Raw genomic sequence first — 16,730 nt, forward strand, 5'->3', positions numbered from 1 at the left:
CACCTACACGGAAGAAAAGAGAACACAGGAGAATCGCTTGCCCCATTTTATAATATTACGGTACACTGTGTAGTCTCGTGTCAGTATTTATTATCAGTCATTTAGTTTATGATAGGGAATAACTTTTGATTACTGATGCTTGTAGTATTACTCACTCTGTCTTGGACTATTTGAAGATCTGTATTTTTATTACAAAGTCCAATAAAAATAAAGTGAAAAACCCATAGGTCCCAAAACTGATTCCTGGCTTGCTGTATGTCACTCCTTTCTAATCTAAAAAGTATTTCCTTCCACTGTTAGTCTCTGTCTCTGGCTCATAAGCAAATTTATCTTCTAATGCCTCATTCTTTATTTTAGCCATTAATCTCCCATTGAGAACCTTACCAAATGCCTTTTGCAGATAAAAATATTTAATATCTACAAGATTTCCCCTATCCACAAAGCCATCCAACATTGCTTAGAGGGAAAAATCAATCTTTTACACCTGAATTTAAGTTTACTGGTTTGGCTCAAAGTATTTTTCTCTAACTTCTTCAAGTCTTTACAGGAAATAATAGAACACGGTGCAAGAAACTTACTTCTCTTTGTGATGGATTGAATTGTGCCCCCTAAAAAGAGACGTTGAAGTTTGAACCCTCAGTACACTTCAGAAAGTGACCCATTTGAAAATAGCGTCATTGCAAACGCAATTAGTTATGTAAAGATGAAGTCTTGCTAAGTAAGGTGTGCCATTAAATGACGAGTATCCTTACAAGAAGAGACACAGAAATAAACAGGGAGAAGCTGGCCATGTGATGAAGGAGGCAGAAATTGGAGTGACGCATTTGTAAGCCAAGGAATGCCAAGTGCTGCCAGCAAACACCAGAGGCTTTCTAGCAAGAAAGGATTCTCCCTACAGATTTCAGAGGGACCATGGCCCTCTGGACACCTTGATCTCGAACTTCTACCCTCAAAGACAATGAGAATAAATTTCTGTTGTTTTAAGCCACCCAGGTTGACGTACTCAATGATGGCAGTCTTAGAAAACCAACACCCTCCCTCTTTTCCCAGTAATTCCATATTTGGGGCCCCTGCCTATCCTGGATTGAAATCTACATGGAAATTTCACAGATACACAACCTATGTGTGTGCGTGTGTGTAAAACATTTCTCTCCCCTAGGATCAGATTTCACACTGAAGGATCACACTTAATGTTCAGCTCCAAAGGATGACATAAAATGTTTCTCTCTTCTAAGACCACATTTAACTCCAAAGCAGAAAGCACTGTAACAGTTGCTGAGTGTCATGTGTATCTAATGCCGACTCCACCGAGCTGTTATCCAAACTATGCTTTGAACATCTCCTACGTCCTGACGTGGCCCATTCAATTTCTGGAAAACCTGAACTTGAACAAAACCCTGCCTTATACCAGGCCGAAATCCATCTTTGTATGATGTCTAAAAGTCGGTCCCAGTCCTCCTACATTGGGGTAATAGAGAACAATCACGCTTTTTCATCCTTGTGTGTGTGTGTATGTGCATGTAAGTATTTGAACACAACATCACAACTCCAGTGACCCCCCTCGTCCTAAATAAGATGTCCCTTTTCCTTTCAGTCACTCTTCATGGGAAGGTCTCAGCCCCCCTGATCACCTGCTGGGACACCCCTCCACACATGCTCCAACGCCATTTCCATCCCCCCACACCCTCTCTCAGCCCCTCTGCTCCTTCATTCTCTCGCGGCCCTCACTCAGCCCTGACCTCCCCTCTTCTCCTCTCTCAGCTGGACAAGAGAAAGGTCCACTTTTACAGTCGCCCCCTAGCTGTTCTCTCAGCACTCAGGGAGAGGAATCTGGAAACAAAGAAGGGCTTCAGTACAGAACTCAAGTGGCAGTGGTTAAGCATGCCCTGCTCATATTCCGAGTGCATCATCACGGGACCATCAGCAGAGCATGGAAACACAAAAATGCAGTGGGGGCCGCTCAAGGTGAGGGTCCTCTTGCGTCCTCCCCTTTCATCTCAGCGAAGACTGGCTGTGGGCCTATTGTGGGCAGAGCCCTGGGCTTGCCTCATCTTTCTCTTTCATGTTTATTTCATGTCCATCACCCCCTACAGTGTTCCTCCGAACAGTCTCTCTCCGTTGTCTTATTTCTCTTGTCCTCCATAGAAAAGTACAGCTCAACATAGAAATCTCACTCAGTGACTCTAGAAATGCATTTATGCCTCCAAAGGATAAACAGAGCTTAAATATAGTATCTTACATTCAGATCAATCGCAGGGTGGAGAGCAAGACTGGGTGATAACTAAAACTGGGAATCTGGAGTTGAGTCCTTCAGAATTCTGCCCCCGTCCTCAATGTGTGGCCTCGGTCTAGTCACATAACTTCCCAGACTCAGGTCTCCAGCCACTAAATGTTGATAAGTTATCTCTCCTATTTCTCTCTTAGGACAATTGCATAAAGAATTAAACTGAATATGAAAGCGAATATATGTATGTATACGCATGACTGGGACATTGTGCTGTACACCAGAAACTGACACACTGTAACTGACTATATTTCAATTAAAAAAAAAAACTCGTAAACTAGTAACTTCACATGATTTACTAACTTTTACTCACGTAATCGTTCAACAAATATATATATCAAATATCTATCTAGCGCAAAGTATTGAGGGACCATTCGAAGATTCCAATTTCCCAGCATTTAAGAGTTTGCTAATTAATTAGCAACTACCTGACATGGACATTCAAGGATAAACAACAAAAATTAGTCTGTTAAGAATTAAAGACAAATGGATAATAGAATCGCAGAGACAGGAGCAACTGTCTACAGGTCTAACCTCCACTGTCATGTACCAGAATTTCACTGAAAAAAGAAAAAAAAAACCTTCTTCTTTTAATGAGAAAATACAGATTTCTTCAAAAAATTAATTGTATACGTGTTGTTTACAAATACGTCTATTGCCATCCCTAAACTTGATAACCTAATCTATCAACAAGCATTTCCCAGGCACTGTCTAATCTTTGTACTCAGGAACTACTCCAGGCAAGCCGGGTCTGGGGAAGGCAGTTATGCGCTTTTGGAATAAGGTGAGTTACATTTTTAAAAATTTCACACAGTAAAATTTTACTGACTAGCATCTGCCACATAAAAAACTAAGCTTACAAGCTTTTTCCCCTGCTACCCCAGTAGGCTAGCCATGAAGAGGCATAGAAAACACTTTATGTTTAAATGTATAGAGTTAACCTTTTCTTTAAAATAATATGCATATACCAAAATGCACCATTAGTCCTTCCCGTATGGCTGGGAGGCCAGAAAACACACTAACGTCTCTCTTCTGCAGAGTTCTTTACTCTGCACTCAACAAAGGATGGTGAGGGTGTGGGTGGGTGAAGGTAAACTTTCTAAAATTTTTGCTTGAGGCCCTGAGTTCAAACTGACTCCCTGGATGAGATGTTAAGTTAATTAGTTTTCACCCTAAAAGTGGTTTCACTTTCAGGGCTTCTTTAAAGAACTATAAATAAATTTACACATTAAATTCTTTACCTCTTAACCAAATACATACATCTATATTCTTCTGCTTTCCCCAGTGATCAACTTTCAGCTGCCGCATACTTTTTCATAAATTAAGTAAGTGCTTTTGCTATGAAAGACAAGATCTTATTTAAAAAAAACCAGGCTGGAACACCACGGGGGTCTAGATGCGCCATCTGGATCAATACTCCTTGAGTATACAAAGATTTGCAGCCTAAGACGAAGGATTCAGTGTGACTTGTGACAATCTTTAGAAAAATAAATCTACACTGTCATTTATTCTACTCTTTGATTCATATTTTAAAAAAATCTTAGATGTCAATTTGCTATATTAATCACAGCTTTTTTTTTTTTTTTTTTAGGGTTTGGTTTTCTTCAGTCACAGCAAGTTTCCCACTATTTTCCCCCCTTTATTTTATTTATTCAATGGCTTCCCTTCTATTTTCTTCTCTTTCTCTGCCTCATCGCATTGTTTCTGTATTACTTTGATCTTACTGGGTTGAATTTCGAGTACTCCCTCCCTTGGTTCCTACTTTTTTCATTTTTGATTTCCTAGACATTACAAAATCCCAGCCAAGTTCAAAGCTCATTTTGCATTACCTTCAAGGTCTGCTCTTCTCAAGCCCCACATTTTTGTGTCTGTACAACTCTTCCCGCAGATCTTCATCAGCAATTCAAACCTGATGACATTATGATTGCATCTATAGTGCTTTTCTGCTCCAACCTTATTTATCATGCCTGCATTATTTCCAAAGATAAGGTCTAGCGTAACTTCAGCACAGAGCTCGTGAGCTGCTGCGTGTGTGCCAACAGTCCACGGCTCCTGCGAGATAAAGCCACTCTTCCACATTCTGGCATTATTCTTAATGTGTGTGTTTGCTGGGCTGAAGCTCCTTAAGCAGAAGACTGACCTGCTTTCGACTTCTCTTTTCTATAAGCATGTTTCCCTTTCTATCTTACTTCTTATCCCCTTGTTCTTGGATTATTTGTTGCAAAAATAATGGCTCTCATTTCCCTTCCATGATTATATTCCCTTCAAATTGCTTACCCTGACCCCTCCTCCTTTATTTTCATTTCCGTCCCCACATTTCCACTAATGTAAAAAGTAAGATCCATTCTCTGTGACCAAAAACTTAAGGCAACAAGTCTTCCTTGGTCTTTCCTTCCCTCTAGAACTAGCTCAGAATCCTCAAAACCTTCTGTACATCATGCTACTGCTTCCACTGCCTTAACCATGTCTTGTGTATATAAACCTCCTCGTCAAAGGTATGATTTTTCAATCTTCTTGTCGAATTCAAACAAAAGTTTGCTCTCAAAATAACATACCGGAAATCTAGGAGGTTGTGGCAGATCTGGAAAGATGAATCTAGATCTAATCTAATCTAATTTCACTTCGCCTATTTTCTCTGTTCCTTATCTCTGTCTGTCTTTCTCATTAATTCATCTCTGTGTATTCCAAAACATTTCTTTAGGTGTCCCTAGATGCCAGGAATGGTGGTAATCACATGCAAATAAAGATAAATAAGATAATTCTTGGCCTCAAGAAGTTTCATCATTTTGCAAGAAAACCTAACAGGGAAAACAGTTGATGATTATATACTATTGACAAATGCGACTGGTATTTACAAGTGGCCCAGGAGCAGGGTAGTACGAACAATTAATTCTGCCTTTAAAGGATCGTGGAGAGATTTGACAGAGTGTGAAAATTTTATTTAAATCTTTATAAACTTCTAACAGAAAGGGAGAAGGCAAAACAGACAGAGGAAATGGCATAACAAAGACAGGAGTACCTGGGATGTTTACAAACAGCAATCATGACCCTACAGACTAGCAGCAAAGACACCCTTTTAACTGATGTCCCTATTTTACCATAAAAGAGTACTTTCCTTGTAGAGTTGTTTTGAAGATTACATGTTAAAATATACATAAAGCCCTTAAAATAGTACCTGTCACACAGTAAATGCCCCAGAAATGTTACCTATTATTAATGTTACAGTATAGGTTATATCACATATATTTCTTCTATTCAAAATATACGTATATTTTTTTCCCTGATTTCTGGCTTGGTTCTGGATCACTGTGGCTGCTGAGTGAGTGATCTCTTACACATCTGAAGGGCTGAAGTGGCTTCTATAGCTTCCATTGTAAAAGAGTTAAGAGCAATGACAACCATAGCTGTGAACTGTACCATAACAAAAATTAACTGGGCTACATCTAATTGTGATTATCAATGAGTCAATTTTTTTTATACCATTCTCTTTTAAGAGACAGTCAAAAATTGGCAAAACAAGTTTTGTAATTTGTATGTAAGATTTACTGAATAATCCTATTAACATAGTAAGCTTTGGGATCAGTACAGAATGAAATCCAGCTCAATATCTTGTACCTCCTACAGCTACAACAAATGTCATGTACATTACTTCATTTGCATTGATACTCATATTAATTCATTTGTTTAATGTCACAAATTCTGCAAAATAGAACAAGGGTCCAGGTCTTCTAACTTCTATGATCATGGCTCCTTCCCCTAAGACACTCTGAAAGATTTCTAAAAAAACTTAAACCACAAGTAGGCTACTAATCATTTAGTTGACCAAAAATCTAAACACACACACCCTAGCTAAGTTTTTACTTACAATGATGTATAATATCAGACTAATGTAGTTATATATCTCTACCTTGCTCTCTCTAGAGAACTGTGTTTGCAGTTATCAAAATGGCTATCAAAATTACAAGATAAAAACTATTATGACTATAAATGACAAATTCCTTTCCTTTTGAGATTTTGATGCTAATTTACTGGGGAAACAAAAGCCCTGAAGAATTTCAGACATGACAGAATAAATGCAATCAGATTTGCCCTCCTGCTATAAATAACTACATAACTAAACAAAATATATAAGGCTATACACATTAGCAGTTAAGGACTTTAAATCAGCTGTTACAAATATATTCAAGGATTTAAAAGAAAATATGATCTCAATGAGTGAAAAAATGGGAAGTAGCAGAGAAATAAAAATTTTAAAAAAGAATCAAATGAATTCTAAAACCAAAAATGTACATGAGCATAAATGTCACTGAATGGGCATAAAAAGTAAATTTGAGATAGAAAACAAGAGTCAAGGAACTTGAATAAAGATTCATGTAAATTAGTCAACCAGAAAAACAGAGGGGAGGAGGGAAAGATTAAAGTTAAAGTGAAATGACCCCAGTAACCTGTGGGACAATGTCTAACACTCAGGCACTTGGGTCCTAGAAGGAAAAAAAGAGACAGAATGAAGCAGAAAATATACTTGAAAAGATATCAACAACCTACAAATTCAAGAAACTCAGCAAACTGTAAGCAGGATGAATACAAAGAAAATCATAGTATTTGGGAAATAGTCTTGAAAACAGTGACACCTGTGCTGAATCCACAGATGTTATTTGGGCCAAAGGCATTCCAGGCATGGAACGCAGCAGGTACAAAGACTCAAAAGGGTAGCGCTGCACGGGACTCCACGCAGCTGGAGCACGTGGCGTGAAGGGAACCGAGCTGACGGCAGAGGCTTGGGCAGGGTCTTGGGAAGCACCCTTTTTGAAGTCAGGCTGAAGGCATTTGCATTGTACCCTGCAAATGAAGGGAAGCCACTGAAGGATTTTAAGCGGCCCAATACCACCACCCAATTAGCATTTTTAAGAGATCATTCTGACAACAGCATGGAGAACAGATTGAAAGGGGAGAAAAGCAGAGATAGGGAAGCGAGTCAGGAGGCTGCTGAAGTGAGCCACCTGGGGAATGACAGTGGCCTAAGAGAGCAGCACGCAGGATGGAGAGAAGACGCATCAGATACAGTAAAAAAGTAGAATTCTCAAGACTCATTTGCTGATGAAGGTGAGAAAAAGGAGCGACTCTCAAGTTTTAAGTCTGAGTGTATGAACAGCTAGACCTTCTGTGTGTGAAGATAAAGAACAAGGCAACCTACATTTGAAAATATAAAAAAAAATGATACTGCCTTAAATTTAAGAAGAAAACTCACACAAACAAAAGCACAGGCTGCCTGAGACAGGATGGATATGCCGTTCTGAGAAAAATCAAACACTTAAATTCACAGAGAGGAGTAAGTCAGAGTTAAAGGAATTCTTGTCTAACATATGTTGATGAATGAATAATCAAAGAATAACACAGAAGGCAATTCACTAACAAGAGAGCCATCTACTGCCTTACAAGGATAATGCAGTGATGAAACGCCACCAAAAAAAACATGTGAAGCAAAGCCAAGTTTGTGACCGCTTCCCACTGTACATGGATTCATAAAAATCTGGCCCCTCCCACAAAAGAATTCCAAGTGATTAGCACTTTTTTTTGCAAACAGCCAAATGCTTTCACTTACTTCTCCTAAAAACATCAATTTCATACTACCATCATTTCAATATAAAACGCTTACCTGCCATCATCGCTACCATACTGGCTTTGTAGACGTTAGTAAGGGATCCAAGTTCTCCCGTTGCTAAGATGGTTTTGAGATGAGCCTCCCCACAGGCCTTGCGAAACTGACGAATCTCATCATACAGGGCTGGGGAAGGAAACCATTGAGGCAGTTACAAAGCAGGCAAGTGATAACATAACTTGGCAGCCGTTTAGAGCTGGTAGAAGCTACCCCAGATTTAGGAAACATAAACCATTTGTCACTTTCTAAAAATCACCCCAATTTAACATCGCCCGGAGCACTCTGTTATAGTTCACATCCTGTGACAAGGAATGCTTCATATGCGACTGTGAAACTGTTTGTAAGCCCTGGCCCAAGGTCCCGAGCCATGGAGCTTTTACGATATTGTTATAATGACATGCAAATTACAAACAATTTCTACTGCTTCCATATGATGGTTACTTAGAAGAAAAAAGAAATTCATCTACCATATATATATATATGTACATGGGTAGACCCCTTTGCAAACTGAAGGAAAAAGTCCTCATGTTCTTATCAATTCTCCCATTCACATATAAGAAGTTATCTTTTTGGAAAATGAAGCAGTCCTTTCCTGAGAGCTCTGCTAATGATAACAAGACACAGCAGCTTGCCCCTCTATCTGCCAGAGTATGTGTCTATATCCAAGACTAAAAAGTGTCGAGGCTGGACAGGTAGTGATGGATATATGTACACAAAGCCAGCTATAGAGGAATTCAAAGATGCAGCTTTGAATCTATTAACCCCTGAGCCCAGTTCCACATTTGGCATGCTACAGTTCCATATAGCACTCAAAGCAGTTGGATTAAATATACATTCTACATCTATATATCTATATATCTGTATCTCAAAGAAACTGAACAAACTATACTCAATAAAATAAAATTAAAGGGGAAAACATTTCATATTCAAAGTAACAGAATTTTAGTAAATAAAATCAGTATAATGAGTATTAACGTTCCGACAAGTTATTTAATGCCGTCTTTTGCGAATGACATCAGTGCATTGGGGCTCTTCCCCTGCATCAGGTTAGCAACACCCGTTTCCTGAACTTAGGCTAATCTCTACACTACCAGGACTAAGAGCAGGGGTTTTTTTGTTTTTTTATTTGTTTGTTGGTTTGCTTTTTTTGTTTTTTTGTTTGTTTCATGGGACGTAGTTTCATAAGCACATGGACTAAACCGAGCAGGAAACATTCACAACAAGGGTAAAGGTTAGGGGAAGCATTTTTTAATGCTAAGATGAACGTTCTATAACCCACAGGTTTACTAAAGTACATATAAGAGAATAAAAATCAATTTCAGGTCAGCAAACTCAGTCAAAACCATGAAAGTTATAGCAAGATAAACAAAACTTGGTCTTCTCTGTCCTAGAAAACCTGAACTTAACTTGAAGCTTGAAAGTGAAAACTGAACACAAATAAAGGCAAGCATTCTACTATGAGGTATGTGTAAAGTTCAGTGCCTGCTGCCTCCCCCAGGTCCACCAAGTACCCACACGTTTTTTAAGAAAGAACTGAATATTTACACAAATCCCTAAAAATCAGTAGTTCTGAATATCAGAGATGATCTGAGATGCCATCCCACCCACCTTACCCTGTGCATCCCCCCGAACTGTAAGAAAACCACCTCACCCGTACGTCCAACATGACGACGTGTGAGAACAGTACAAACAGCAAGACTACGTGGCGATGACACGTTTATACCGTTTTAACTCAGAGAATGAATCTTGGATGGAAAGATATTTCTTGAGTTACTGAATCTAAAAAGAGAAAGTTGTTCTCTAGGAGCCAGTGACAAGGAAATCTCTTATGCTAATTCAGAGTTAACTTGTGACTCAATTAACGGCTTTTCTTTCTAGTACAATGTTGCCATCAAAAGCAAGCTCAAGAGTCAGACAAATGTGGATTTAAAACCCAACCCCACTCGGCCATAAAAAAAGAATAAAATAATGCCATTTGCAGCAACATGGATGGACCTGGAGATCGCCATTCTAAGTGAAGTAAGCCAGAAAGAGAAAGAAAAATACCGTATGATACCACTCATGTGGAATCTAAAAAAAGAAAAAAAGAAGATACTAATGAACTCATCTACAAAACAAAAACAGACTCACAAGCATAGTAAACAACCTTATGTTTACCGGGGGGGAAGGGGGTGGGAAGGGATAAATTGGGAGTTCAAGATTTGCAAATATTAACTACTATATATAAAAATAGATTTAAAAACAAATTTCTTTTGTATAGCACAGGGAACTATATTTAATATCTTGTAGTAACTTATAATGAAAAAGAATATGAAAGTAAATATATGTATGTATATATATGACTGAAACATTATGGTGTACACCAGAAACTGACACATTGTAATTGACTACGCTACAATTTAAAACAAAAAACAAAAAAATCCCAACCCCATCACTTTCTGTGTGATCTTTTCTATCTCTAAAGTGTCAATAACAATATTTACTTTATAGGGTTAGATGAAGATTAAAAGAGAAGACACATGCAGTACTTTGCACACTGCCTGGCTTCTTGTTAGCACTCAAGACGTTTAGTCATTATTATTAAACTCAGAATTCTAGCAAAATGAATTTGCATTAAGTGCTGTGTGAGAAAAGTCAAATCTTCTTTCATGGCCTGACTCAACTCCCAGTACTGCCCCGAAATTTTCTTATATTGATTAATGCTTATAGTCGGTGTGCCATCAGATAAGGCTTGAAAATATTTCATTATAGCATTTGTTAGTGTGAACTCTGGCCTGTATTACAAAATTCTTACAACACTGATCCTGAGCATATTTATAAACAAAATTACCAGCCTTTTTCTAAAGAATGTTACCTTTTGATATCCGTGGATTTCTTCACCTATCGTTAAAACTAACCAGAAAAACCAGATGTATTTCATGACTCAGTTATCAGCCACTTGGAATTTATACTTTTTAATTCATGGTCCAAACAGAATGAACCAAAAAGGGTCACTTAGAGCTTAAATGGATTTAACAAATATGCAACCAGTGCCTTCTCATTCTTTCACTGCCAACTCCTCCAATCATTTCACTGACCTATTTCACCACATAACAGGGCCAAGGTTTCCTGAGCAAATATCTTAATCTTTAAAGATCAACACTGGGAAAGTTGTCATTTCTTCCCGTGACCCTTCTGCCCAGAGTACAGAAGGACAAATCAATCAAAAAGCAGACTGAATCTGGCCTTTTTAAAATGTGGCCTGGGCTCCATCAAACAAATGCTTCTACCTTGAATCTTACTGAGTGATGCAAAGAGGAGGAACAGTCAGAGATTTTCATGAGTCCTGCAGCATCAGCGATGGCAGCAAATCCAAGAGCCCAGTGGCCGAGTGGCATCTGTACCCAGGTTGGCCAGCGGCAGCAGCCCCAGCAGTGGCCCTCTAACAGACTCTTCCCATGACACATCTGGCTTATTCTCAGCTCCCCCGTCTTTGAGGGCCCTGCGTGTTTTCCAAGTCTGGTTCTCCAGTTCTCAGTGATTTCTGTACATTGAAAACAGTCTTACTGGTGAGGGTTGGGAACTCTAGAAAACCTGGTGAGCACAACGAGCCTGAGGACACAGTACTGGGCCAGGGAGATGGCCTGCATGGTCAGAAGATTGTTATGTACAAGGAAACTAAGCGAAGAAGGAATTATACTGAGGGAAGTGGGAGAAAGTTTCTCACTCACAAGAAAAAGAGGCATAAGTATAGGAAGAGAGAGGGCAAGAATAAACTATGTGATGCTGGCTTGTAATAGAGGTTATCAGTGTGAAAGCATGGTTCTAATAAAAGATAGATAGATAGATAGATAGATAGATAGATAGATAGATAGATAGATAGATATATGGATGTATGTGTGCTTATATATGGTACATATTATTTTGTAATCTGCTTTTTATCCTTTGATATATCATAGACATCTTTCCATAGTATTAAACACAGGTCTGTAGCATGATTTTTAATGGCTGCACAATCTTCCATTGCATGGTCACAAATAATTTACTCAATCACTTTCCTATGATTGACCATTTAAGGTTTCAGATTTTTTTGTACTTATAAACAATACTTCAGTAAATATCCTTATAGTTAAATCTTTGCATACATCATGACCTTATTCCTGAGAGCATTTACTAATTTTTTTGCTCACATACTCACATATAATACATATTCATGGTTAAAAATTCAAACATTGCAGAAACTGAAAATTCTCCATTAAATAAAAAAGAAAGAACAATTCTTGCACGTATCAGAAAAATAATAATTTGGAAGGCTATTATAAAAGATGATTGACAAATGAAAACGGGATTCAAATGCCACGAGTGCAAATTAGTCACAATAATGCAAAATTTAACAAAACACACACACCAGAGAAGTGGCTGGCATAGTGATGTCCTATTAAAAAGTTGGTAATAAATGTTTTGACTTGTAATGAGGTTTTCAGGAGCAATGAAAGTGGGTGTGCTAGAAACACAGGACGTATTACATGGCAGAAGCTTAATCAATGCAGTGGCACAACCAGCGGGTGTTGTCTCCTGCCTGTCCCGCCACGTCCCTCCCACTGCTGCCCCGCTGAGGAGGAGAGAAGGAGGGCATGACCCAACCTTCCGCTTGTCACCGTCAGCGGAAAAACAGGTGAGGCCGTGCTGGCGGAGCATTCCCCAGCAGGAATCAGAGAACTCAGCCACCCTGGGAAAGGCCGGTGTGCACAAGGATGCTGACCCTAGGAGTGGAGAGGGGCACAATGCATCTGTTCTACACAGCATCCAAAACAGGCTGACCACTGACTGGCTCCACCTTCCGCCTCCCCATGTCAGCAGGAAACTGCAGCGAAAGCATCCTGCTTTTCTCTATGCAAAATCATCTTGTTTCTTTGCAGCTTCCACCTACAAGGGAGATATATTCTTAATCTTGAGGCTGCTGGCAATCTACTGAGTTCTCCGGAAAAAGCACTGCTACAGCCATGGAAAATTACGTTAGTTAAGCTTTCATGTACAGAAATTATGATTTAAGTAAGAATCCAAGTGTTTAAAGACTATAGCCCTATCTAAAAGCCATAAAGTAGAATTCCTGTTATATTTCATGCTATTCAAAGGCACTTAAAGAATAACTGTTAACGAAGATATCTAAGCAATTATTTTTTGAGTGGAAGGATGTTCAACACTGCACAAGAGTGGCCTGAAAATAACTCTTAAGATAATTATATGTACAGTAAAACACTTAATATAAAATTATACAGCAACCTTTTAATCTCAAAAAGTCACAAAATGTTCAAGAATGGTTTTCATCCACCAAGCAACTAATTAATCTTGTAAGACGAAAACAGAGATGAGCTAAAACACCGGGTAGTAAAATAACCCACAAGAGATAAAACACACACATTTTTGTCAATAGTATTTGAAGTTTGGAAGAATCACAGCATAAAAACAAAAACTGTAACAGCATACAGCTGCCGTAAGTTATCTCCAGAACTTTCCTGTTATAAACAAGCCTCAAAACAGAAAGCACAGACTATGGATTATGTGATCCCTCCCCAAAAACTAGCTATAGATTTAGAGATTGCTTTACTCATGAGATATGGTGATTAAACGGCTCTGCAAAGCAAAGAAAAATACTAATTTCTTTCAAGAGACGTTCTCTTTGCCATCCTTTTGTCAAAAATAAGCAAATAAGAAAAGCAAACTGCTGTCCAGATTCAAGATTTTCAAGACCCACTTAAATAAAACACAATGATAGATACTGTGGCTTTGGCTGGAATATTTCACTCTTTCACCCTTAAGCTCTCGATTAGCCAGGAAGCATGGACGCCACATGCCAGGGGGAGGAAAGCAGCTCAGAGATGAAGAACTGAACAGGGGTGAAAGTTATGTAAGGCTCTGGATACACAAGACAGACAGTATTTCCAGCTGCGACAATGAACACATTATGCTGGAAAAACGTCACAGAGAAAGCCACTTTTGGAGTCATGTCTACTGGTGCTCCAGTGTGGATGGGTTTCCAAAAACTAGTAAAGCCAGCTCTGGGTCCTGAGTTCAAAGTCCTGGAAGATTCTTGAACGAGGCAGAATCTGATAGCATTTCCAAGCCACTGGTAATATATTAGGTAAATATATGCAGCAGAGAGAGGTCATAAAAAAGGAAAAAAAAATGAACACCTCTGTATATTTACAGAGCATGGAATGCATTTCACTTTTACAAGCTGCTCAATAAGATTTATGAGGTGATGAACCCTTCTGGTGAATGCTTTCTTCAAACAAGTTTAAGGAACGCAACTTAGACGTCAACTTCAATATCAGCATTACAAAATGCTGTATTACAAGTACTAATGGTGGGACTAATACGCCCAAGGGAAACATCAAATATAAGATCCCAGGCCGTTGCAGCCGTAAAGGATGGCAGAAACCCTTACGTCTCACCCCCTCCTGGTAGCTTATTTACTTGTTTATTTATTTTTCCACACATTATCTCATTTAAGTCTCATAGCTTCCTTACGAACTTGATGCCACTCTGCTTTGTAAGTAAGAAACAGAAGGGGCCGGATGCATTAATAATTTGCCGTGGCTATAAATCATGGGGTTGTCATTCAGTAGCTTATTGAATTGGAGGCAGAGAGAAGTGAAGTGTTTGCCCAAGGACTAGGTGTAAATTAGCCAAATTATAACTACTAAAACCCGTGTCTTTAGAGTTCCTCTTCTCTCCCTCCATGTGTGTGCCTGTATTATTACTTCCCTTGACATCATTCTGTCACCATCAGAAGGAGGAGAGGGAAGGGAGGAAATCGCAGCTGGGCCGAGCAACAGGACAACCGATTTACATACGTTATCTAATTCAGTCCCTGGTATAACCCCGTGAAGTCGATACCCTGATAGGAATCTCACAGAGGAGGAACAGAAGGTACAGAGAAGTTAAGTAACTTGTCTAAGAGCAAAGAGCTACTAACGGTAGCACCAGGATTCCAGTCAAGGTCTGACTAACGCAAAGCCCTGCTCTCAACTATTTCAGGTCTCCTGGCACTTATCCCCCTTCTTATTCCACAGAATTTTCCTTCTCACTGGTTCTTGAATGACAGTAGGCCTGTCCGGCTGGCCAGTCTAGCATAGCAGAACGGCTAGCTTCACCCCAAAGCACAGTTTTCCCAGGGAGAGGAGAACCGTCCTCCCAAGAGCATGGAAGTGGATGTCCTTCCGGCCAACCTCACCCAGTGCTACTACCCCTCAAGCCTCCTGCTTACAGCTAACTACAGAGCCAGGCTAAATAAATAGAAACATAGCGGAAATACGATTTGTACTAATTAACCAATACGTAAATTCAACACTGCTTCAATTATGCAGCACCTCAACTATGTAGAGCCAAGAACAAGAAGCATGTTTAAAAAAAGATGCTCCAGGTTAGTGCTCCTCCATGGGTATTATGGGATGGCAGGGTGGAGGGATGGAATCGAAGTTCCCAGGAGTGATTTTCGGTGTAGAAGTCTACGTCTCCCTTACCTCTCACCCCCAATTCTGGTAACACACATACTCGGGGAAATGGGCTAGATTCTGTGAGGAAAGGGCCTGGGGCAGGTCATCTGAAAACGTCTGTCAGGTAGTTCTGAGACCCAGCAATACTTTCCACACCCTGTCCAGTTAAAACCACTGTCCCGCGCGATGAGTTAGATGGTGCACATTTCTGTGCCCAGACGGAGGGAGTGAGGGGAGAACTGGCCGGAAGGACAGTGTAAATGAGCTGACGGTAAAAGCCCAAGGGCAAAGGACCAGGCACAACAACAGTAACACAAAGGTTTCAATAGAAAGAAACACGGAGTCTAAAACTAAAGCACAGCAGTCCGGACCATTAGCTATGGGGCAAGTCATCCCAGAGACGTCAATGGCCCCTGAGGGCATCAGTGTTTCCAGGATAATCCACAGGTGTACCTCCGACACACTGCAGGTTCAGTTCCAGACCACCACGACACACCGAGTATCGCGTTCGGAAGAAAGCGAGTCACATGAATTGTTTGGTTTCCCAGTGCATACAAGAGTTTTGTATACACTGTACTGTAATCTATTAAGTGTGCAACAGCACTGTGTCTAAAAACACAATGTACATTCCTTAACTAACAGATATTTTATTGCTGGAGGGGGAGGGTAGAGCTCAGTGGTAGAGCGCATGTGTAGCAGGCATGAGGTTCTGGTTTCAATCCCCAGTACCTCCATTAAAAAAAAAAAGATAAATAAAGAAACCTCATTATCCCCCAAAACAAAAGACAAAACAAAAGATACTTTATTCTTAAAAAATGTTAACCATCATCTGAGCCTTCTGCAAGCTCTAATCTTTCTGTAACAGTAACATCAAAGATCACTGACCACAGATCCCCATGACAAAGAGAAGAATAATGAAAAAGTTTGAAATGTTTTGAGAATTACCAAAATGTGACGCAGAGACACAAAGTGAGCCAGTGCTGTTGGTAAAACGGCACTTACGGACTTGCTCGACATGGAGTTGCCCCAGACCTTCAGTCTGTAAAAACCGCATTTATCTGTGAAGTTCAATAGAGTGAATGATCTAGAGAAAAACAAACTGCATTTAATAGAGAGCATAAATAAAGTCAGGGAAACATAAACATTTCTTAATGGATTTCTTTCTAAAATGGAGAGATGTTCTGATTTGATCAAGATTCACTGATTTTGAATGTCTATTCCTGTGAAACTGGCGGATAAAGAGCATCGTTTTGTGGGGAATCAGTTTAGTGGGGAAATGGAACATGAGTTCCAGAGTCAGACAGATGCT

At 39.5% G+C, this 16,730-nt stretch overlaps 1 protein-coding gene across 3 annotated transcripts in view; it reads right to left on the bottom strand.

The window, feature by feature from the left end:
- The window catches only part of DERA (deoxyribose-phosphate aldolase), an 83,570-nt gene that overhangs the window by 26,714 nt on the left and 40,126 nt on the right, over positions 1–16,730 (bottom strand). For all 3 annotated transcript variants that reach the window (XR_004317232.1, XM_032473298.1, XM_032473297.1), the window contains exon 6: positions 7,941–8,069. Coding sequence is in view for 2 of the 3 variants with exons in the window: in XM_032473298.1 (XP_032329189.1) it covers positions 7,941–8,069 (129 nt within the window). In the remaining variant the exon portion in view is untranslated. The remainder of the gene's footprint in view (positions 1–7,940; positions 8,070–16,730) is intronic.

The sequence above is a fragment of the Camelus ferus genome, chromosome 34 (assembly GCF_009834535.1).
Source record: "Camelus ferus isolate YT-003-E chromosome 34, BCGSAC_Cfer_1.0, whole genome shotgun sequence".
NCBI classification, from domain to species: domain Eukaryota; kingdom Metazoa; phylum Chordata; class Mammalia; order Artiodactyla; family Camelidae; genus Camelus; species Camelus ferus.